This window comes from Eleginops maclovinus, chromosome 1 (genome assembly GCF_036324505.1).
Source record: "Eleginops maclovinus isolate JMC-PN-2008 ecotype Puerto Natales chromosome 1, JC_Emac_rtc_rv5, whole genome shotgun sequence".
Lineage (NCBI taxonomy): Eukaryota > Metazoa > Chordata > Actinopteri > Perciformes > Eleginopidae > Eleginops > Eleginops maclovinus.
This window is the reverse complement of record NC_086349.1, coordinates 3,039,562-3,065,201: the sequence shown is the minus strand read 5'-3', so window position 1 is coordinate 3,065,201 and position 25,640 is coordinate 3,039,562. Positions and strand designations below refer to the sequence as shown.

At 42.1% G+C, this 25,640-nt stretch overlaps 1 protein-coding gene across 5 annotated transcripts in view; it reads right to left on the bottom strand.

Annotated features, from left to right (window-relative positions):
- Window positions 1-329: 329 nt before the first annotated feature.
- Window positions 330-25,640, bottom strand: part of prkcz (protein kinase C, zeta) — a 136,146-nt gene continuing 110,835 nt past the window's right edge. For 3 of the 5 annotated variants that reach the window (XM_063892644.1, XM_063892660.1, XM_063892666.1), the window contains 2 exons: window positions 18,882-18,997; window positions 330-3,987 (listed from right to left, as the gene is read on the bottom strand). In XM_063892644.1, coding sequence (XP_063748714.1) covers window positions 3,900-3,987; window positions 18,882-18,997 — 204 coding nt within the window. In that variant the 3' untranslated portion in view covers window positions 330-3,899. Of the gene's footprint in view, window positions 3,988-18,881; window positions 18,998-24,489; window positions 24,817-25,640 lie in introns of those variants that run through there. The other 2 variants (XR_010166565.1, XM_063892654.1) reach the window with 2 other exon arrangements.

Sequence of the window (25,640 nt, the reverse complement as noted above, 5' to 3'; positions counted from 1 at the left end):
CTGACAAGAAAACAACTCCCATGATCCCACACTACTTCACACCTCCCTTAAATTCTGCTTTTGATACTGTTTATAAAACCATCTCAGTGACAACCGTTCCTGATCTGGCGCAATTATATTTGTAATGTTATGGCACCATCTGACTAACACTTTTAATTTTCTCCATATCCATTAGTGGTGTGAGGAGGTGGAAGTTGGTTAATTGCATTTTTTTCAGAGGAAGTGCTGGTGCGTGAGGCCAACTCCCAAGTGGCACACACACACGCACACAAAAAAACGTAGTATCTGCAAAGATTTTCTGCTGTGGTGTGCAAAAAAGAGGGACTCAGTTCACGGAAAACCAGTATCATTTTTAATAATTACACATATTTACAAAGATGCGGTGAAGCAAATTAAGCATATCCAACCAGCAAGATTTCCCAGCAAGAATCATGGAGCGACTTCATTCATTTTCAGATCAAGAGTCTCTTATTTTAGTCGGGGTGGCCTTCACTGCTCTGGAAAGAGATTTGAAGGACTCCCAGGTCATCCATTGGTCCCTCAGGAAAAGACTAAACAATGCCACTAACGTTTGTGCAAATAGACCAACAAAACATGGCATTAATGAAACGCAGCGAAAGAGACGGAGTTCGGGGGGGTTGACAGAGGAAGCTTCCTCCTCGAATGTTAAGTGATTTCTTTCTTCTTGAACTGTGTGTGTGTGTGTGTTGGTTGTCTAATCGGTGACTGTGAAACGCTTTCATTATCTCTCCTCTATCTGTTCCTCCGCTGCCCGTTAAGGCCCTGCAGCTAATTGAGACCATTTGACTCAGGATCAGCTAATTAATCCTATTATGAGCTTATCAAATTAGCACGGGTCAGATTTCATCAGCTGAGCCTCAGCCAATAGAGAGCTGCGCTGCTCAGATGTGGAGAGGAACACAGAGCTCACTTCAGAGGCGACGGCTCTTCTCTATTGGGGCTTAAATCCCAGCTTGTAGTTGATATTCACAGATTTTATCTCAGCCTTTCAACAGCACACGGCTCCAAAATATGGATTAAACCTGCGTAAAACACCCCTTTCATATGAAGTCATGGCTTGTGCATAGCTGTGGAGGAGTAGACTGATATCTGATGCCTTATAACAGGAAGTAGAGATCGGACAGCACCATGGGTGAGGCTGGCTTTACACGGGGGACTGTTCCAAACTCCTGCAGAGCACATTTTACACAAACTCAAGAATACTATAACCAATACAGTACTTCCTGTCAATACTTTGGTTTGTTTGATTGAACCAAATAAAAAAATAAAATAAAAAAACCTAAATTGGATTAAAACATATGTAAACAAATAATTATCAAAAACAAGAATAAGAATCTGAACAAGCACATGATGGCAACTTTGGATATTTGATCAATCATTTCTAAGATGTGCTTCACGTTCCTTGGCATGTTATTTATTATTATTTGGCAGTATTGTTCATATTAAATAAAGTTATTTCCTGGACCTGGGCCTTTTTCCCCTCTGGTTCAGGATACGGTTAGGCCTGGAAGCAGTTTATGAATCCAGGCCTGGTCTGAAGAGGCTCTGCACTTCCATTGTGTATTTAGAAACCCTATAAGGGTCTTACAATTGTCCCATTGGACTGAAAGCCCTAAGCACTAATTATTCTGCAGGATGACGTGAAGTGAGGGCATGTCCCGCCCTACTCTACCCCTGATTGGCTTGATGTGATTGACTAACCACACTCCCTCCTCGTGCCTGACCCTCACCAATGAAGGTGACAGGTGCTGGCCAATCAGAGCAGACGAGGGCGTCTCGTGCTTACAGTATCCAAAAAACAGCTGTAATTCTGCAGTGAAACAGTCTTATATAATAACATCCTTTTGGAGATGTTTTTGAAGCAATGGTTATTTGTTATGGGGATAGCAACACCTGGAACATCTTTTTGGACTGTTTGGGTTTCATAAATAATGTCCAGTCAATCTTGTGCTGAGCCAAACTCTCTCTGGGACTTAATTCACCTGATCAACCGCTTCTCTATCAGAAAAACTGTCAATTCAACCCTTTAGTATTTGGTTGACTGGGTCTGATTTCACATTATGTCATGAAATTACTAGGATGTGACCTAGAATTGTTAGATATCCTTTCTTTTGAGTTATTACGAGTCTGTAAGTATTACATTTAAAAATAATAACATATGCCCAATGAGAGTGTCAGTATGTGATGATATAATGAGAGGAAACGTGTGACTGAAACAGCATCTGCTCTGTCATTAGTCCTATGCTTTTAAGACAAAATAACCCGTTTTATTTTTGATATCTTTTGGTTTCTTGCTCAACACCACTGCTAACCAAAGGCTGCTCTGTGCTCTTGTCCTCCACAGCCACTCTGACGGATCTATACAGTCTTTACTCTTAGAAATAAAAGCATGTAAAAACAATACATTTAAATATCATTAATAATTTCTCAAGATGTGGGACTGAAAGAGATCAGTCCTTTCCCTGGTCTCTTAAAAGCAGAGGAACGATGTAATAATGCAGACCGCGCTGAGCTGTAATTGCACCGTGTAAAGCCAGCCTAACACAATGAGCCCAAAATGGAAATGGAGACACTTTGCCACATAACAGCACAAACCATCGGGCCCAGGGTATTTTCGCCCGGCTGCAGATGGTCCCGCTGTGGCATCTGGTGTAGGAGAGTCTGAGCCGGCAGCCTGCTCACTGAGGAGGCCGACGCTCACATCCTGGTCCTCTGCTTCTGAAGACTGACCGCATCAGAGAGCTAGCTGCAGGACTGGGATTGGCTGTGACCGGAGACACCTTTACATTGGACTGAATGCTGCCTGCTGAACCCCCCCCATCCTCCATTGTCTCTTACCCTTACTGACCCTTTCTTGTCTGCTGTAAGCTCAGATGCTACTCCTGTGAATCACAAAGCATCACTTCTACATGGATTTGTTTAATTGATTAATTCCAAATAAAAAGATTCAGTGTTGTGCGGGCTACTTTCCATCCAATAAATCGATTCCCCCCTAAAAATGTGAAAAAAACCAGTTGCGATGGTTCCAGTTTCCAGTACTGACCTCCTGAAGCCAGGATGTGTGAGAAATCTTCAATAAGAGATAAGTGCAATCAGAGCCATGGCCATTAATACGATCTTTGAGGCACTTCTTAAATAAAAAGTTGTCTCCCATGTGTCACCCACCCCCCCCCCCCCCCCCGTTGTTTGTGAAAATCCTAAAAGACAACGAAAGACATGTTTGTGTTTACGATAAAAATGTGCCACTTGCATCAATAAAAAGGCATCATCAATCCTGGAGTCACTACCTACATTATATTACACAATAATAACTTATTTTTTTCCTTTGTCATTGTACATTCTTGTTTTTTGTGAGCCCCCCCCGACCATAAGATAGAAAAAGAAAAAAGAAAAAAAAAGTGCACGTAAAATTTCAAGTTCTTCCTCAGAACCGTCATATTGATCCAGGGATGTGAGGCGGGCGGAGATGTGTTCATGATGGCAGGCACAGAATCAAACCGCTCTCCGTTCAACTGACTGACGCTTCCACGTGACGGGCAGACATTCAGAGAGGGGAAAGGAACGAAGCCGACGGAGGAAAAGAAGAGAACAGAAAAGGGAAAGACAACAAAACGTCAGGGAATGTTCTTGAAGTCTGTGTTTTCCTCGTAAAGAAATGAAGAGTTCCCAACAAAGCAATCGGTCCAGGAAGGGAGCTTTCTCCCGTCTGCTCGGGCCTTGTTGACAAGGTCCAGAGGGTGAATCCGTCCTACCTGTTGTCCTTCCTCCCCCTCCTCGTCCTCCTCATCCTCGCCTTTCAGAGTTGGCTTGCGACTGGATTTGGCTGAGACGGCAGCTTGGACAGACCGGAGGTGGGCGAGGGAGGAAGCTGCTCTCCTTCATACAGACTCCTCTGTGGATAGCAGCAGGGGGTTGATGTATTCAAATCCCTCGAACTCTGACTGGTCTATTCTCTTGATGACGTCCCTGCGGAGAGCGAGTCAGAGAGGAGAGTAAGAGTTGTTGCTTTGTTACAAACACAGAGCCAGAGGTGGATAGCAACAAATGTTTACTCATGTACGGTACTTAAGTACAATTTTGAGGTTCTTTACCTGGGTACAGATTAAGATATCCAGCAGCAGTATATAAAGTTATTTAAATGAGCTCTACATGTACCAGCTGGGATATAAACACATGAATGATGATAATAGTAACCCAGTCACTCAATATATCAGTGTTGTGCCAGTTCACAGCTTTTCTGAACTAGTTCAAGTTCAGTTCATACATGCTCAAAGTGAACAGTTCACGTTCAAAGTTCACAATTTTAATTCTGAACTAGTTCAAAGTTCAGTTCATTTCACTTTTTTCGTGAGATATTCAAATAAATACTTTTTTTCACACTACGAGCTAGAAATCACTATACGTTCTTTGAAACTGTTCATTGTAGACATTTGCTCATAACACTGCTATTGTGGGTTTCTTAACAGGTGCTGAAACTTGTAGCAATACAGACAAGATAGACCAGTTCTATACTTAGTGCAATGAAATCTACTAGCATTCAATTAAATAAAGAATATATAATAGTAAATATGAATATATGATTTGATATATATGATATTATATATACCTATGTGTGTGTATGAAATGAGCAAAACTCTTGAATTGCATTCACACTGGATGGATGTTTTAATTCAATGTGCCGTTTCAAATTCGAGAAGGACGTTGTCGATGTCCTAACTTGTTTTTGCTGCGCAGGTGGACACATCTTACACAGGAAGGAAAGAGTTTTGCCGTCGGGGTCTTGGTTTGCAAGAGTGTAAAATTGTTTTAAATGTTCGTGAGGAGAATCGGAGTCCGTCTCCGTGCCATCACTTCCACTAGCCATCTTGTTTTTTTTTTTTTTAAATCGCAGCGCTTTCTCTCACTCTGGTCATTGGTCTCTCTCTCTCTCTCTCTCTCTCTCTCTCTCTCTCTCTCTCTCTCTCTCTCTCTCTCTCTCTCTCTCTCTCTCTCTCTCTCTCTCTCTCTCTCTCGAGCCTCCAGCCCTCCGCGCTCTCGGCGTTGCTATGCCTAAGCCGCTCTGCTGCAATTCATCATGGGTAACGTCGTGCGGAAGCCAGTACGTTTCAACTATTCTCAGCCGGACACTACGTTGCCCGCAATGCATTGCGCATACAGTGCCAAAACTATCTCTGCGTTGATACATGATTTAAGCGGCACCTACAGGAGGGAGGAACTTTCTCTCTCGTTGCGTTTCAAAAGAGAAAACAGATGTCACACAGTTTTCAATGGAAAACAAATGCCAACGTTCATTTACAGTGATGTCTGCCGTTCATGACACATAATGTGAACTAATTCACGTTCAAGTTCTTTATTGAAAAATGTGTTGCGTTCAGTTCAACGTTCACGAAAAAATGAGCGTGTTCAATGAACGCGTTCTTTTGAACTCGTTCACGCACAACACTGCAATATATATACCGCTCCGGAAGAAATACCACTCCAAATGTGTCTTAAATCTTTATCTCTACATGTATGGCAGCCATTTCAGTGTCTGTTGAATTCCAACACAGAAATGTTGTCAGTAGTTTAGAGAATACAATAAAAAAAATCATTTAACTCAAAGAGATGTATATCAATAGTAAAACCAGAGAAACTGGTAATGAAGAAGTGAAGTGGTGGTGTCAGAGCTGTATTCATATTCTTATACTTTTGTACTTTTATATAATTAAGATTTTGAACAGGACTTTTACTTGTAAGTTAACAAAGTACTTCATTACTTCTTCCACCACTGCCACTACCCATCACTTATCAGCCTGAGTTCAGCATGTCATGGTGAGTGTGGACAGGTGAACTATTTCCGGGGCATTTGATGCATTGATTTTGAAGTAGACAACCAAGAAGTGGGGAAAGAGAGCGCCGGGGAATGACAGGCTGGACTTTGATGTTGTGATTCCCCCCTAGATCACACGGGCTTCTCCAGAACTACACTTTTTGTTGTTTGATTTCACAGAGGCTGATACATTTATTGTGGCAACATTAAATTAGATATGATATACTGTATGGATCTCAATGTGGGAATCTTTTTTGTCACATCAGCATGTAAAGAAGGCATAGCACACAATATAAAAAGGAGATAAAATAGAAAATAAACAAACTAGTAGAATATACATGTAAACAGTAGAAAATAACAACAACAGGTCTGGAAACCTCCCTCAATATCCCCGGCACTGCACTCTCCAGGCTACAGCCATACCTCACAAACAGACAGAAATTCATCAGGATCAACAACTGCCCCACCCCCCTGCTTCCCTGCCCCAATGTGTCCCCCAGGGTTCAGTGCTTGGTCCTCTCCTCTTCATCCCTAAACTGCTTTTAATCTGTAGTTAATGTTGTGTTTTACATATTTTAAGTGTGTTGTTTTAATTATGTTTTTATGAATTCTTGCTCTGTAAAGTGTCTTTGAGTTTTTAGAAAGAGCTCTATGAATAAAATGGATTATTATTATTTTTAGAAAAAAATATAGATATTGACAGTAAAAGATATAGAGTATCTCTAACACCTATAAATAACCAAATGTTAAGTTACTATTTACTATATACCTCAATATGTGTATGCTTTAACATTTGAACCAATCTTTGAGAATATTTGTAGTAACTTGAAAAATAAGCAGGTCGAGGTGCTTCTTTAATACCCTGAATTGGAGAAATGTACACAGGTTGTGATGTCAGAACCAGAGGTGGGACCAAGTCACTGTTTGGCAAGTCCCAAGTAAGTCCCAAGTCTCAGCAGTCAAGTCCAAGTCAAGTCCCAAGTAAAGACAGAGAAGGGCAAGTCGAGTCCAAGTCCAAGTAACACCAAAGCCAAGTCGAGTCCAAGTCCAAGTCCCAAGCTTCTTCGAGTCCTGAACAAGTCATCATGTACTCTTCACTTAATAATGCCATTATCAGACTAACGATCACACAATTTCAACATATCAACCTAATCTTCAGTATTTTTTTATACATACAGATTAAACTATGCCTATATTTTATATATCTGTATATACGCATGCGCCCAAAGACCTTCAAAGTATTGTGTGTGAATGGTGGGTTAGAAATGTATGAGCACGGAAGGCACCACTGTCATCCTAAAGTTGGTAAAGCGCCTTGACTAGTGAGGCATGGACTGTGTGGATGCATGTAACTGGCATTGATGCTTCAGTGGATGCCAGTTACAGTAGGTCAACATTTTGCTTAAATCACAAAGAAACCTAATATTTCAATAAAACAATGTTTAATCTGCATAACAATTAAGCAGCATGACTACACACAATGAAAGGTGCTGGGGGTAGGCGCTTGAGAGACAGACAGACAGAGAGAGAGACAGAGTACACCTCCCTAATCTTAGTTATTTGTGTACATACCTGCAAACTCAGAAGGGCTGAAAAAGGTGACAAACTAAACCGTTGTAGGGGGGTCTGGGGGGTATCCCCCCCCACCCCCCCAGCCTTTGTACACGTTGCCTAGCAACGTCGCACATGCGCATTATATCCTGCTCCGCTCCGAGTTATAGTAGTAGGCTATTCATGGGAAACGCATGAACAGCACGTTAAGATCTCGGCCAAGTCGTAATTAAAAGCAGTTGTTCATTATTTAAGTTAAGCGGCGGTAACGCCAGTGTTAAACAAGGTGTTAAACACGCAAATGCCGGTTGGTGTGCGTACGGTACTGAGTGTTTATCGGTCCACGGCCGTAATGAACGTGTCGCATTGGTCCATATGTAATGCGCACGTTCTGTTGTTCCCATTGGCATAGAGCTATTGAACATTAATTTTAACAAAGGATACGGATAACATATCGCCCACGGCAGTTTTGTCATTGTATGTATAGCCTATATTTGTATTACGCTATCATCATTCAACATGTAGAATGAACGTGTAATCTATAGAGTCGATTTACATAGATAATTCACAACCATGAACCTAATCTGGATCTTAAACCTGCCAATTGCAACTGAGAGAGACGCAGACCAGACGGACAGCTCTCGACTAGGCTTCCCTTCCGTGGCACAATTGCATCTTTTCCGTAGATGAAATCCGGGGAAATCGTGAATATTAATGAGGGGAAACCCGGGGATTATCCAATCACGCTGGTTAGGTCCCTGATCCAATCCAAAAAGGCCAAAATCCACCACATGATTGCATTGCTCGCACTTGCCTGCCGGCTCTCTCACTTTGCGGTCTTTGGGGCTTCGCAGGTTCGCATTGCAGGGAAGGATGTCCATGATCAGGAAATTTAGCTTTTGACTCGAGGCATGTCAAGTCATTACAAGTAAAAGAGGCAAAGTCCGAGTCAAGTCTCGAGTTAATAGTATTCAAGTCCAAGTCGAGTCGTAAGTCATGCCGAATTTGATCAAGTCAAGTCTGAAGTCATTAAAATCATGACTCGAGTCTGACTCGAGTCCAAGTCATGTGACTCGAGTCCACATGTCTGGTCAGAACTATACGGTAGAAGCCCCACATACGAGGTGGACACACACACATACACACACACACACACACACACACACACACACACACACACACACACACACACACACACACACACACACACACACACACACACACACACACACACACACACACACACACATACTCATTCCCCCACTGCAGGGAAGATGTAAGGATGGAAGACCTGGAAACACTGATCAATCAGAAAGTGAGCGTCTCAGAGCATCTGAAAACAGCTGTATCAAGCAGACACCATGAAACAAATACCGTGTGTCTCAAACTCTGAAGCATTTACTAGTGGAAAGTCGAAATGCAAGTATTACATTGCATTTTATGCAAAGTACTAACCTAAAGATAAGACAGTAGATCGCTTTTGAGTTTACACAAAAAGTGTTCAGGCTATAGACAATCCGCTCACTCACAAACCATTAGCATCTTTCAATCACATATCTCAGATAATAAACCCTGAGGTTGACAATGACAGAAACTGGTGTTGGAAGCATTAAGAAGTGTGCTTTGAGGAAAGAACGATGACATGTGACTGAGATGATTGTTTTCTTACCGAAGGCGAACATTTAATACCAAAAGCTCCGTGTTTTTTTGGGTTCCTGTTCTTACTGCTCTGGAAAAAGTCTTAAACCTGGAGACCACCTGATGGGTTAATTTGTCTAGCTAGTTTAATTCAGAATGAATCTTTAAAATCCTTTAAAATGGCTCCCTAACATGCATGACGTCCAGTGAGACAGAAAGAACGAGGAACTCAAACGGCTCCTTTGTTTCCTGAGTGCACTGCTTCCTGTAACAAAGGCATAACCACAGGTAAATGGAGCGGAACTCATAACTAGTGGGCTCAGAGTGGCTGGGTAAAAATAAATGTACTCCCTGAGCAACACTGCTGGCTGCCTCTGTGTTTGTGTGTGTGTGTGTGTGTGTGTGTGTGTGTGTGTGTGTGTGTGTGTGTGTGTGTGTGTGTGTGTGTGTGTGTGTGTGTGTGTGTGTGTGTGGTTATATGAAGCCCAAAAAAGAGGCCTCTTGCTGGGAAAGGCTGAGAGGCTTTCTCCCTTCAGATGCTGGGCAAGAGGCTTTGAAGTTAAAACAAAAGGTGTGTTCACCCCCCCCCTCCCCCTTTTGGTGTACCAGGTGGGTGGGGGTCTCACTTTAGGGGCCACCGCCGGTGTCGTACAGGTTGCAGATCCCACCCACATAGAGGGACGGCTGAATGAAACGCTGCAGCGTCTCTCAGAATACTGATGAAGCTAACAGGTCCTGCATGTGATCTCCTGTGAAGCCCCCACTGAAGCAGGAGGTCAACCAGCCATACATGAGACCAACTCCAGAAAATAAGAGTTTTTTTTCTATTTTGGAGTGTCTGAGAGAAAGAAAAAACACAAAGAGGGAGGCACAAAGAGAGGAGAGGGTTTGGGAGGTGACCAAAACAAACAGTGTGTCCAACCAATGTAAATGTTGCTGGTTTTTTTTTTTCCAGGCCTGAGGACTTGAAAGCATTTCCAGATGCAGGATGAAGAGAAAGAGGGAGAAAAAAGTGAGGCAAAGAAGCATTAGGGTCCGGCTTTTCCTCCCACACTGGTGTTTTATTTATATAATTCATTGCGAGACGTGGTGTGACATCAATATGTCACACCAATATGAATTTTCCCCAAACTATTACAGTAATTACTTCTATACACTACCTCATCACTATGCATCCTGCAAACAGCTGTTGTTGTGTTACCACAGACCTTGTGTCAGGTTTTAACCACAAACATGTTAAAAAAAACTTGACTTCAAGACGAGGGATGTGGCAAAATGCTAACTAATGAGACTTATTACTGCACCACTCTATTAGCAGCTAGCTGCTGCTAATATTTTAACAAATGGTGCTTTGGATTTTTGTTGCTAAATAATAACTATTAAATACTTCTGCAGTCCTGTTTGTACAGTCAAGGTGAGGGGAAACTCTCTCCACACCCATCATGCATCTCAACATCACAGCCATTCTGGCGCGTACGGCTACAGTAGAAAAAGAAACAGACGTAACACCGGGAGAGACTTCCACTGATGACTCTTCCACACATAGGTTGCCGTCGTATTCTCAGTTTAGTTTAGGAAGGTTCGACCCGGAATGACCCGGAAGTCCCTCAGTGGCAGCCATGGTAAGAGCTGTTGGAATTCTCTAGATGATAGGAAATGAGCTCTGAAACTTCCTCTATAACCTCCTTTGTCTAAGGAAACACTGGACTTTCCTTTACGAAAGGAAAGGAGAAATTGCTGTCCCTCAATGCCTTGCAGCCGCAACTTTTCCCATGACACAACATTCGGCCGTTGATGGAAACAGCCGATCGTGACGAGAAATGAGTATCATGAAAGAAAAACGTTCAGCACTATATTAATCAAACGTTCATAAAGCATTAAACAGTACATAGAACTGTAGTTTCCTCACAGCAGACGCACATTTATAACGTCCGCTGGTGCATCATAAATACGTCGGGTACTGTAAATGCAGTCGGATTCTCTTGAAGCCCAGGCGTCTTTTGCTAAGTTCTAAGTTACTTTTGAATTCTCCTATCCACTATTCCTTAACCCTGTGTCATTTCACGCAGAGGTCAAGGAAAAGAGCATAGGAGAAGACGATAGGAGCTGATTTTTGGACAATTTGACCGCACCCATAGTTTTTTGATAGGTATGAAGAAGTATTGAGCCAATAGTGATAGGGATTAAATGCAGACCCAGCCTCGCCATGCTCTTAAACAGACTGGCTGTGTGTATGTATCAGTCTGGATCTGGATCAGTAAAACCCAGAGGTATCGGCTCAGTGGGGGATGAATATTCTCCGCTAAATGTCCATTAAAATGTGCCGAAAGCACTGGTTCTACTCTCTGATTGTTCTGGGTAAGAATTTGTGTTTCCGAGATCATAAGCGGATATTCTCTGGAAGTTCAAGGAGTTTCTTGCTTGTTTGCTGGATCTTACATTATGATATCCAAACAGTGTAGGAACTGGCTCAGGTCAGAGAGTACAGAAGATAATTAGGGTCACGTGTGATTCAAATTAAAGTCAGAATTCTGATTCACAGTGCTCTGACTAGAGAAAAATCACCTGGCCATAATTCTCTTCAGTATGGCAGCAACATAGAGTTCTATGATACATTTTAAAATGATCTTTAGGCTCTATTTGACTATAAACAGCTCCGTGATCAAGCTGTAATGAGAAGACTTGACAATAGTGACTGAGACCATGAACATGAATGTTTACTGAGGTCATGAATCAAATAAAGTCATTTTCTCATAAACTTCTATACATCCAGAGTTCTTTCTGCAGAGGACTCGGCCCCTGCTGGCTGTTGCTAGGCAGCATTAGCTTTCAGATGTTGAGCTTGCTGCCTAATCTGCATCCAGAACAGACCAGACGTTTCCAGGTATGAAACAGTAATATGCACCAAGCTACAGAAGAAGAAAGAGCGTTCTCTGGGCACTGTCTGAAGCGGCCATTTTCTAAGACTGAGAGCTGGCATAAAGAAACTACAACCCCCCCTCCCTTTACCATGCTGGCAACGGCCCCCAGCAAATCTGGCTTTGAATGTGGCAATGTAAATCTCTAACATGGAGGGTTTACCCTTTCTCTATCCCGACACAGCGCTCACTGCTCTTTCTTCTCGTGCCAAGCCCATCATGAGTGGGAGAGAGGGGAGACTGGAGAGGCTTTTTGCATCACCCCCTCCTGGAGCGGGAGTGGGCGACATCAGCCTTGGTAACAGAGGGAAGAGAAGGGGTTAGGGAGATAAAGTGTGAGACGCAGGGAGGAGGCGTGCATCTTCTTTTGATGTGCGATGGTGTTTGATGCCAGGTTGATATCTCCACTACTGAACTGGCAGCGTGCTCTCCACCCCTGCTCCCCCCCCCCAACTGCTCCACCACAACTGCCTCCCCTAAAATACTCTGTCACGGACTCCCGTCGTCAGGCGCTGTCACAAATGAGCTGGGATGAGCTTCAGAGGCGTCTCCTGCAGCCGTAATGAGCTCACACACTCTCTCTGAGCAGGGTTTGAAGTTCAGTGTGTGTGAGCAGCACCTCCACACTGAAGGAGAGTCATGGTAGCTACCCAGACATCTGTCAGGGGTGCAGAGCATGATGGGCATTTTAATAAGGCTTCAATTACACTGGGAGCTCCTGCTGCACCGCGCTATTTCACAACAACTTAGTTATTGCTGTACTTGTTCAACAGTCCCCGGTTACACGAGTGTGAAGCCACAATGGCGTCTGTCGGTGTGTAACCTGGCTCGTCTGGTGCTTATTATAGCACCACTGACAGCTTGAAAGGCACTATATATTTTTGATTCAATTCTAAGTATGTCAAGTGTGATTTGCATTATAATTGATTAACATACATGGGAAAATAAGGCCATCAGCTCCCTAATAGCTGAGCACCAGTATGATCCAGTATTGTTATCCTATATGGAAAGAGCAAAGACATTAAAGCTTGCAGCAGCACTAACGTGTGCTTCCCGGGCTTTTAAAGGTTTTATTATACTTCAAACCAAGTGCCTCACAGCGTCTAAACGTCTCCTAACTCCATGCAGTGACTAAACAAGTACTATAATGATTGCAGAGTTTGAGTTCTCTCTAAAGGTCTATTTTCATTCTCAAACTTTCTACCATTTACCCACTCTAAGTATGATTAAGTGCAACACAGAATATCCTCAGGGAAAGTCTGTCAGATAATTATCACGGTTTGATGAATCATTGTTCCGAGAGCAGGAAGAGTCAACAGAGAAAGATCAGTGATCTGAAGCAAGGCTGCTCCCCTTATTCAGTGTGGACTTTGAACAGGTAGACTAACACCTGAGATGCAGTCTGATGCTGAGGTTAGCTGATTGGGCCAATATTGAAAACCTAAAAATAAGTGATTTATTCTTTTGAGGATAACACAAGCAATTGTCCAACCAGAATGTAGTTGCACTAAAGCAAAAGAACCAATTTATCGACCAATGGAGCAAAAGCTGTCCTTGAGAGGACTTTTGTTTGTTTGTTTTAAGCTTACAGAATCTTCATGCCTAGCTGCTGCACTCATAGGGTTGGGGATCTGAAGGATCATGCTTTGAATGACCTCACTGTAATTTGTTTAAACACAAGGCTCACCAAAGTTTCTACAAAAGGAGTAAGTACTAGTCAAAGTTCTGGGAAGAAAACCTTTTGAGAGTCTAACCCAATGTCTTCTGTGAAGCCGGTTCATTGTGACTTCCTGTTTGTTTGTTTGTTTGTTTGCCTGATCTATCATCTCTCTGTATGCTTTCCTGCTTCCTGTTGCATGTTGGTGAATAAAGCTTTGCTTGTCTTTGCTCACACCAATAGTCAGAACATCTCAGTATGTACAGTGGGGAGAACAAGTATTTGATAGGCTACCGATCTTGCAGGTGTTCTCACTTACAAAGTATGTAGAAGTCTGTCATTTTTATCATAGGTACACTTCAACTGTGAGAGACGGAATCTAAAAAAACAAAAAATCCAGAAAATCCCGTTGTATGATTTTTAAATAATTAATTTGCATTTTATTGCATGACATAAGTATTTGATCACCTACCAACCAGTAAGAATTCCGGCTCTCACAGACCTGTTAGTGTTTCTTTAAGAAGCCCTCCTGTTCTCCACTCATTACCTGTATTAACTGCACCTGTTTGAACTCGTTACCTGTATAAAAGAGACCTGTCCACACACTCAATCCAACAGACTCCAACCTCTCCACAATGGCCAAGACCAGAGAGCTGTGTAAGGACCTAAGGGATAAAATTGTAGACCTGCACAAGTCTGGGATTGGCTACAGGACAATAGGCAAGCAGCGTGGTGAGAAGGCAACAACTGTTGGCGCAATTATCAGAAAATGGAAGAAGTTCAAGATGACGGTCAATCTCCCTCGGTCTGGGGCTCCATGCAAGATCTCACCTCGTGGGGCATCAATGATCATGAGGAAGGTGAGAGAACAGCCCAGAACTACACGGCAGGACCTGGTCAATGACCTGAAGAGAGCTGGGACCACAGTCTCAAAGAAAACCATTAGGAACACACTACGCCGTCATGGATTCAAATCCTGCAGCGCACGCAAGGTCCCCCTGCTCAAGCCAGTGCAGGTCCTGGCCCGTCTGAAGTTTGCCAGTGACCATCTGGATGATCCAGAGGAGGAATGGGAGAAGGTCATGTGGTCTGCTGAGACAAAATAGAGCTTTTTGGTCTAAACTCCACTCGCCGTGTTTGGAGGAAGAAGAAGGATGAGTACATCTTGTACAACAACCTCCTTCCCTCAGTAAGACCATTGAAGATGGCTCGTGGCTGGGTCTTCCAGCATGACAACGACCCAAAACACACCGCCAGGGCAACTAAGGAGTGGCTCCTAAGGAGCATCTCAAGGTCCTGGAGTGGCCTAGCCAGTCTCCAGACCTGAACCCAATAGAACATTTTTGGAGGGAGCTGAAAGTCTGTATTGCCCAGCGACAGCCCCGAAACCTGAAGGATCTGGAGAAGATCTGGATGAAGGAGTGGGCCAAAATCCTTGCTGCAGTGTGTGCAAACCTGGTCAAGAACTACAGGAAACGTCTGATCTTTGTAATTGCAAACAAAGGTTTCTTTACCAAATATTAAGTTCTGTTTTTCTGATGTATCAAATACTTATGTCATGCAGTAAAATGCAAATTAATTACTTAAAAATCATACAATGTGATTTTCTGGATTTCTGTTTTAGATTCCGTCTCTCAAAATTACAGAACTCTACATGCTTTCTAAGTGGGAAAACCTGCAAAATCGGCAGTGTATCAAATACTTGTTCTCCCCACTGTAGATCTAAAGATCGCATCCAGGCCTTCAATACTGTACATTAAAGAGGACATATTCTGCTCATTTTCAGGTTCATATCAGTCTGGGACATGTCTCCATGCTTTAATGTTCAAAAAGCTCTTTATTTTTCTCATACTGCCTGTGGTGCAGCACCTCTTTTCACCCTCTGTCTGAAACCAGAGCCCGGTCTGCTCTGATTGGTTAGCAAGCCGGCTCTGTAGCTATTGCTCAACTGCTTAGAGATGTCCCGCTCCTTAGCCTATCACATACAGTGTGTTAGAGTGCTAGCCAACAGCAGCATGAGTGTTTCACAGTGAAGTCACTATATTACAGAAGTACACAAAGGAGTCCATGGAGGCGTTTTAGGCAGTGTGCGGGAGAGATCTCCCTCTGGTGGGAACACAGCGATTTTAGCCTTTGCAGACCATTTACATGCACACACACACACCAATAGAACACACTACAGCAGAGGGGAAACCCTCAAAAATACAAAAGGGCCTCTTTAAAAGATTTGGTCTTATCCTTATCCCATATTTTGAATAGGGCACCATCAGGGATGAATGGCTAATCCACTGCTTGAGATCCATCCTCTTTTCTAAGAACATTGATGAAATTGCAAACAAGCATCCCATCTTGGCGTGGGGCATTAGCTTTTAGTTCAGCTCCTGCTTTTGATCAGCAGGGTTGTTGAGAAATTGTTTGCAAAAAATCTGTCCAATAAAAGCTTTGCAGGCAAAACATAAATGTTGAGAAATCAATCCAGCATGGATCTAAATGAAAATGTCGTCTAACATAAACGTGGTAAGAGCTATCGGCTGGGTTTGCCAAAGCCTGATGGGATCCATTTTGTGACGAGGAGGAGAACAGGCCACTTGTGTTCTGGTGCATGTCTGTTGTTGTGCCAGATCTCTCCACAGTTAAATCTTAAACAAGAGCTCCTGTCAGATCCTGAAGGCTTCATGTTTGCATTGATCAAAACACCGCTGATGGATAAAGACGGCGACGCTTGGGACTCGCAGGGGAGGATGATTGTCTTTATTGGACACAGAAGTCTTCTGGAAAGATGGCACAACACCCACCTACTGAAAATACATCCACACTCTCTGTTAGCTACATCTTAACAGCTGAGAACCACCACAGTTTGGTCCTGATGTCCAACCACCTGGCTAAAAGTGATGCTATTTATTGATTGTGACACAATTCAAAAGCTTTTTTTCAATTGTATTCTTATATTAATTCCAATTGTAGTTTTATTCAGTCCTGTGTTGGTATTAAGTGTTCCTATCAAGCACGAAGCTACTGTTTGAGCTCTGTTTATTACCTTTTTTTGGTTTGTGAAGCACTTTGTGTATAAAAAGTGCTATATAAATAAAGTTTGATTTGATCTCACATAATAAGCGAGGTAGTAAGAAATATAAGATAAATACTGAGGACAGTTTTGAAGATAGGAACCAACAATATAATGTGGAAAGAATTAAAAAATTGAAAATACTTTTAACGACCAAATCAATATCTTCTAATTATTATTTGTCCTTCCGTGATAGATCCTCTTCAGATTTCAATAATGTAATATAATCAGTGTGGCGGGGCCCTACATCCCGTCTTGTCCCCTCAGGCAGTTTCACTTACAACACTTTACTGTTTTGACTTAGCTGGGGTCCATTGACGCTGCCAATACCCCCCCCCCCCCATGTAACCTCAGCACTCTCTACATGACTGTGATTTAAACCAAAGGGTAGCGGCTTGATGTTATAGGAATCCCCTTCCTGTGAGTTATGAGTGAGTTCCAGAGACGGCTAACACTAGCTAGCCTCCTTCCCTTCATACCCAGGGACAAACACAGCACCGAGGGGGTTCACTTCTTTGATGCCTAAACTTGTGTGAATCACACAAAAATAAACTATTTGTATATTTGTATACAATAGATCTGCATTTTAGCCTGTTTAGTAATTGTCAGTGTGATAGACACTGTTGGAGCTATAAATCACCTTATATTATTTAATGGTCAATCGTTCATTTACTGGATGTTTTTGATTATATGGAATATACTACTTTATTATTATTATTATTATTATTATGATGTAGTATGTAATATGCTTTTATTTTCAAGGCATGTTTGGGCACCTGGTGTAAATGTATATATTGGAGACAGGTGGTGGGAGCAGAGCACCATTAGGCACATGTTTTAGGATTCTGGCCGCTACAGACATTAAGTAATGTTTGAAGCGTAATATGTGTGTACCTGCCCAAAGACTGCAGGTGGAAATGAGCTTTTAGCTATCATCTGGAATATAGATGAATATATTTGTATGCATGGTCCTTGCTCAATAAAGACACAATAATTACGAATATATACAAAGAAAATTGGCACAGAATTGGCCCCTTTCTATGCAAATGAAGCAGTCGAATTCACACTGTTAGCCTTTAGTATAATATTCAGTGGCATAACTGTAACAGTGTCTTCAGAGAGTTGACGGTAATTTAGGCGTATGATCCCTTCAGACTCATTTATTGTGGGGTGCACTGACAGTTGAATCATGAAAAATAAATGATAAAGCTTCCCTACATGTAATTGATCAAAATCATGAAAACATTAATTAAAATTATTATATAAAAAATAAAAGAATGATCTCCCTGCTCTCCAAAATCCTGTTTTTGTTCTCCCTTTCTTCTTTCTTAAGTGCCTTCAGGGAGGTTTGGCGGGACCTCAGCCCTCATAACAGACGCATTCTAACTTCACATGGATTTACAACTTTTTTCATGATTTGTTTTCCTATAATCTGTGAATGGGGCTTTGGAGCTGGGGGAAGGTAGCGGGGACATGTGATGTTCATTTATTGTGGTAGGAGCGGCCGCGTTCCATTCTGTGTGAAGTCTCCCCTGAGTGCAGGAGCTGCACCTGACTCAGCACGTGTTGAAATAACATGAATGGAACACGGGCCGGGCCAGGCCAGCAGCAACTTTCTGACTGGAGTGAAAACTTGACAGCGTGAAGGTCCTCTGACATGATGAATTTTTAAAAAGGCATAGATAATTAACAATCCCCCCAATAAATCTGTGTGTTTCCTAGCAACGCCTGTTTTTCAATCGACACTTAAATGATGTCATGGGAAATATTTACACGCTTGCAGCTTGGACATGATTTCAAGAAAAAAAGATTCAATTATAAGAGGGGGAAATATGTCAACAAGAAAAAAGAAAAATAGAACCATACACAAAAGCTGTGGTAGTTACATTTCCTCACACTCATTAATCTTAATAATAAAGACAAATACTACGGTGCTTTTTCATTTTCCAAACTCATTCACACATTTCAACACACATCACCCAAAACCTAAAACCTGCTTGACTTAGGTAATCTTTCCTAGCTGTCAAACGTTTCATCAGGTAGCGACTTGAATAGTCACATAACAATAAACGACTGACACGATGACAGAATCAACCTCAGGCACATTTCAGGTCCCTGCAAACCCGTCTTCATTCCAACGTTTTATTGCAGCGCTTTGGGATATTCTCACAGGGCTTCAGTGGTTAGACTTTAATTAAACTTGTGCGAACGGGCGGTACTTACTCATCGTCTGGTGTTAGCTGCACTGGTTCATTAGTAAACTGCGTGTCGAAGTTCTCGAGGCCGTAGTCATCAGTGATTTGAGGTTTGAAGGGCGGCGTCATCTCTTTCTTCTCCAGCTGAGGAAAACAAACAAAAAGCTGCTGTTATAAATAAAACATTTTCAACTCAATAATGGGGAGTGGAGACGATGTGGAGAACAAAAATAAATGATGTGGGTTAAGCTTGAACTCCAGGCATTGATTTGCTGACTGGAAACCTGCAGAGCCTTGGAGGGAGAAGCACTAACTACCTGACGGATGTGGAGTGAGTTTGGTTCGTTTCCATGAAATGTCCATTTTTCTTTTAGAAAATGTGCAGTCTTTATACTGAATGAAGCACGCTCTGTCAGACTGAAGGACAGCTGAAATGTCGCTGCTTCACCAACTCACTAACTACTTTATTCAATGCTCAGGAAGAGTTTTTGTACAAATTTGCACAAAGCATAAAAAAATGTAAGATTGAACTTAATTTGTAGCCGAAAATGTTGTTAAAATTCATGTCTTTTAAGAAATGGAAAAGCATGTGCATGGATGAGGCGTTCATTTGTTACATTTTGCTCATTTTACACGTTTAACTCCCTTTGCTTTGTCACTACTCTATTGCTTCATACAATTATCAAGTCTGTTTTTATATCTAGCAACAACAGATATTAAAATGTCGTCCACTGACCCTCCTGTCCGCTCTACTCTCATTCAAGTTTTTTTATTACGCTTTCTTACTGGGCATGCTTATATTATTTACGAACCTTAATAGAGTCCAAACATTTTGAAGTCATTCCCTACACTTGAAAAAAGCTCTCCAAAACCTCCTCTTTCAGAGTGTTGAGCTATCCAAAGTTTGACGGGCTGCTGAGCCTATTTCTAAGCAGGGAATGTATCATGTGTGTGTGTGTGTGTGTGTGTGTGTGTGTGTGTGTGTGTGTGTGTGTGTGTATAAAACAGTGAGATATTCTTGTTCTGTGCCAAAGACCTTCATTATTGTCCAAAAACTATTAAAACACATCACTGAGCCACACTGGGTGTCTTTCATCACCGTAACACGCACACTGCAGTTTATTTTCATGCAATCCCACACACACACACCTTCCCACAACCACGGATACTACAGTGACCAACTGCTTCAGATAATTACTGAACCTTTTTTTTAAATATATTTGTGAGAGGTTTTTAAAAAGTTACATCTCAAGTGGAAACCAATGATGTTGGAGCAAAGAGATGAAACAGGATATGAGAAAGCATTAAGAGATGGACAACGGGCTAGCTTTGATTCTGCTTTTGGGGCTCCTTTTCCTGTAGTCAAGTTTTGTGTGCATGTAAATGGTCTGCAAAGGGTAAAATCTCTGTGTTTCCTCCAGATGGAGTTTTTTTCCCGCACACTCCCCCCTGCCTGAATTGCCTCCATTGGACTCCTTTGTTTACTTAAGTAAAATAAGGACATCACAATGCAGTGTTAATTTCGTGAACGAAAACTATGACGAAAAATGTTCGTCAACGACCAAAAAAGGTCGTTGACTAATGTTGACTGACGTTTTACATGACTAAGACGAAACGATGACGAGCTAAACATAGATTTTTGATAATAAACACTATGATGAAATCTATATTTTGTTTTCGTTGACGAGACGAGACGGGACTAAAGTGTTAATGATGGACTATCGGACATTCAAAGGCCCTTGTATTTATTAAAACCTGTTACACATATGCTTTTGTTGTTGCTGTTCCGCTCACTTCTATAGACACATACACGCTTGCTCTATCATGCAAACACACATGCAGCGCCACGCCCCTCTCTCTCTCTTAAAGGGATAGGCGATATGCCTCTGTATGACCCTTAACACCAGATATTACACAAAGTGTTAAGAGAGTGAGATGTTGCTCTACGAATTTCAACACTTGATACTAACTTGATTCCAATTTCAGATACCTGTATTTGCTTAACTGAATTAGTTTATACAGAGAAAACATTTTGACTAAAAGTTGACTAAAACGTTCTGAGTTGTTGTTGATTAAAACTATGAAGGATAAAAAGGACTAAAATGTGACTACAACTAATAACCATTTTCGCCCAAAGACTAAGACTAAATCTAAAATAGCTGCCAAAATTAACACTGTCACAATGTAACACTCCCACTGCTATTGGCTACAATCCAATATATTGTAGATGATAGACTAAGGGGTGGGATATCTCTAAGCAGTTGACCAATCACAACATGTTAACCAATCAGAGCAGACTGGGCTCTGGTTTCAGACAGAGGGTGAAAAGAAGAGCTGCAGCACAGGCAGTATGAGAAACATAAAGAGCTTTTTGAACATTAAAGCATGGAGACATGTCCCAGGAGAGACACTAAATACCAGTGTTGAACCATATCACAACTGGACCTTTTTGAAAATGGGGTTGTTCTGTCAGACGGACGTCAAGGAGGCAGTCACATACTTGAATTACTGGTACTGTGTCGGGCATTGGACGGCCTGTTTTTATAATATCTATCTTTTCACTGAATGGTCGCACTAACAACAATTCCGCAACATCATCTTCACCTGTTGCCATTTCCACGTACAAAAATAATAAAACTTAAAATGAATTGCTTCCTAGCACTTAGCTAGATCCTCTGTCTGGAGCCAGTGAACTAACAGGTCTTCTACAGTACCCTGGAACCGTGCGGAAATCTGAAAGAATACGCCATTGGCTACAAATCAAATCCAAATGTACGCTCTCATTCAGTTTAAGGGCGAGGGCATTCTATCAAGGATATAGAATATATCGTTGAATGATATTTTTCCCAGAGACCCAGAAAAATATCCGAGTGGTTGCATTTTTTTTCGAACACAAAACCACTGAATGAACTTTATCTGAAGGTTCTAGGGTTTTCTCTGAATACCTTGAAGGCCTTGACGGTTCACCACTGCTAAATACAAATATGAACCTTAACATGAGCATGATGGGGCCCCTTTAAAAATAATGTTAGGCTATATAGTACTTAACAGTACTGAATTTGCCATGATTTTTTTCTAATGAATCAAAAGTTGAATGTCAAAAACTGTAACGGGTGTGTGACTATAGTTTGGCACACGTTTGACACACTTAGTATTTTTAAAACAATAACAAAAACCCTTGCAATGACATGCCCATAACAAATGTAGCATAGAGTACATCAGCAGGCGTACACACATGGTCAGATTCGCTGCAGCACCGTGTTGCTATTTCTGAGTGTAAAAGGAAGGCATGAGTGAAAAACAACAGAATGGAGGAGGCTGAGGCAGCACAGTAATTGTGCCCGGGTGATTCAGCCAGCAGAGTTTTTGTGTGCTTTGTTTCCATGGTTTCCCATCGGTACCTCATCCTGTTAAAATGTAACACACTGAAGTCAGACCCCAGGTACACAGGTCTGCTCTGCATACAGTGGTCGTTGTTTCCTCAGTGAACGAATACATACATTTAAAAAAACCTGCTGCTGTCTGATAGATGACACACAGCTGTCCGTAGCACTGTTTACATCTCAAGTGAATCATATTATTCAGATATAAATACACACTTGAACGTTTTTTGTCATGAATTTGAAAAAAAGACAACACTGTATAGTAAAAATAATAGTCTAACAGTAATGAAGATCTGTGCATTCGGAAATTCTCTTGAAATGACCGATTACAGTAAGGTTTAGGAGGTTTGCTTAGGATTCTTTTTTGGAGGTTTATAATTCTATAGAGTGATGCAAAAAAAGAGTCTTAAAACCCGCTAGTAACTCAGCATTTGACCACTTCCTGTCAAGTCAACAGTTTTTTGAATGTGTTTGTGCTTAAAAGCCTTAAATAACATCTGTTCTTAATAAAAACTGAAGAGATTTTAAATGTTTGAAGTTTCTACGTGTGATAAACACGTGACTGCAAGAGACTATTACATTTCAGAACTCATTTCCTATATCAAAATACAATGACGAAATCCCACTGCTCTTTGCAGAGCCTTGGAGGTGAACTTCAGGGTCGGCCTACAAATGTACGTGATCACTGCACCACTAGTGCAAACTAAATAAGTCAATGAAGTGTGAAGGTTGCATTTACAGCAGATTAAACAGGAGACACTAAAACAGGGAGGTGTAGTTCGGCAGAAAGAAAGTAGTTCCTACAAGAAATGCTCACAACAACAGCTGTGGATTCATTTGAGTAAGCAGGTCATGAATTCTGGAAAGAGACATTGCTGTTGGTTTTTTTTAATGTATTTTTTGAACCTTTAAGCACCACATAACGAGTAACATCTACAGTACGTCTACTGCGGACATCTGCAAAAATGAACAACTCACAACTGAATAGCACAACAGAAAAGAGTGTTTATTTGATGTAAGGGTTAACTGGCCTTTTCACCACGAAGATTTCCGATCACAACATGTTCTTCGGAAAGCACTGACACCTTTTTGCTTTTTTTACTGTTGAGGAATCTATTAAACACTCACAAGTTGCTTTGCAGTTCCACTTCTTGTTTGTCAGTTGTTTTCTGATTATGTGTGTTTGGTTCTCCTGCTGGTTTCTGCAGCAGTTTCTGTGCTTCATTAGTGTTATTGGTTCAAAGTGCTTTGCAGGAACAGCTTCAAACAAACAAACAAACAACTCAAAACAACTCCATTTCTCTTTATAGCTCTTCCTATCGCTCCCTCTCCATCAAATTGGCCCACCTTCCCCCGGTTTCTCTTTTCTCTTTCTCTCCCTGCTAATTTCTTCTTTTCGTAGCTTTTTCAGCGCCTACCTACACTCCTCTGTCAGTTTCACCCCCTCACATCCTGTCTCCATCTTCCTCCTCTCCGCTTGTCTATGTCTTACTCATTGTCAATTCTTTCATCTTTTCACATCCCTCTCCTCCTACTTTCCCCAGTCTGTCTGATGTGTTGTTGGGCAGGCTGAAGCTCTGTGTGCTCATAATGAAGCAACACACACACAGAGAGGGAGAGTGTCCCTGAGGCCAGAGGGGCACATGAAAGAGGTAACTGAGCGCCAGGGCTGTACAGGCGGTTCAATGCGTTCTCAGATCAGAGTACCTGTCAGAGTGTGTGTGTGTGTGTGTGTGTGTGTGTGAGTGTGTGTGCGTGTGACAGGATTGGACGGTCTAAGGCAGTCGTCGAGGTGACTGCAGACTCACCACAGACCACAGATGTGAGATCCTTACCTCACACACACTTGCATTGCATTGCTTAATTACACACTCTGAGTGGTGCTTCGGCTGTAGAAGCACATCTCCATGTGAACGAGCAGATTAACATGAGAGAGGCCAAGTGCCTTCACTTCACGGCTGCTTTGTAATCTGGAAGTGAAATAATATCTGCCTCTTGCACACACACACAAACATGTTGGTGTTTTTGAACACAGCCGGTTTTAACAGGATATTTCTGGTGTGCTGTGTGAACAGGCTTGGTTTCTGCAACGGTGAAATCTGCAAACATGGCAACTGTATGAAATGTTCTTTTATTCGAAGTCCAGGAGTAGATTTAAAAGAAAACAAAGTGAAGCTCCTCATAAGTTTTAAAAGGAGTATTTAATAAAAGGATGCAGCAGTAGGTTTTACAAAAGTTTCACAGCTGGGGCTCAATAGTTCGGAACACGCTTCACAGGCCGCTCTCTTAGCAGTTAACTGTCTGGCCGTCGGGAACAAAAAGAGATCGATTTTACGATACCAACATCTTTTGTGCTACCATCCCTTTTCGGTCATAAAAATAAACAATTTCAAAATCAGACGAGCTCTGGTCTCGTCCTCCATTGGTTGGTAGCGGGGGGCTGGATCCTATTGGTCCCTTGTCGTCACATGGGGTTTTCCGGACTCTTCTATTGGCTGATGTCGTCGGGGGCGGGTCCTCCTATATCGTCACTGTCGCCATCTTGCTAGCGTAGTCATGAAGCCTCCACATACGATAGGCCTTTTCCAAAGTGAAGGAAGCATACTTGCTAGAACACTTCCTTGCTAGTTGCGTTCTATGAAGAATGAGGCTAGAGTGCTACCTGGTGTTCAGAGCGTTCGGAGTTTGGAACGACTATCTAGTGTGGACGCGCTTCTGCTCCTGCTCACGCTTTTAATACTGCGTTACGCTTTTAAACCACGCGCTTCTAACCATACACTGGTAAATTACTAGTATGCAGGAAAAAAAGACAAAGAAAGAACGTGTCATTTTGGATAAACATATATATTTATTATAGGGATGCACCGATTGCAAAAATGTCGGCCGTTGCCGATACCGATGTTAAGAAAAACATTTTTGCCGATAACGATGCCGATGTTTTACTATGTAAACTGTAATGGTAGCACAATGCAGACTAAGGCAGCCTATCCCTTTAAGAGAGAGAGTGTGGGATACGTGTGTGTATGTGTAAGCGCGAGAGAGAGGTTGAGCGAGCCATAGTAAGTTTCTGGAAGTTAACGGGAGTAGCAGCAAGCAGTGTCCGAACTACGGGGGGACTCGGGGGATCCGAGATCCCCTGAAACTGACACGAGATCCCCCGAAAACATGATTTGGAAATGTTGGGGGGTCTCTAAAATAGTGTTTTCGAGATCCGCGCTCTGAGTCAAGCGCAAGAGCAAGCGCCCCCCCCCCCCCCGAGAGAAAAATGGGACCCCCGAAAATCTCGGCATAGTTCGAACACTGGCAGCAAGTATAACAAAGTCACAAATATATACGACGGCCTCCCAAGAACACTGAAGAATGGATTTAATTTACCGATCCTCCAGACACCCGGTACACGGGGC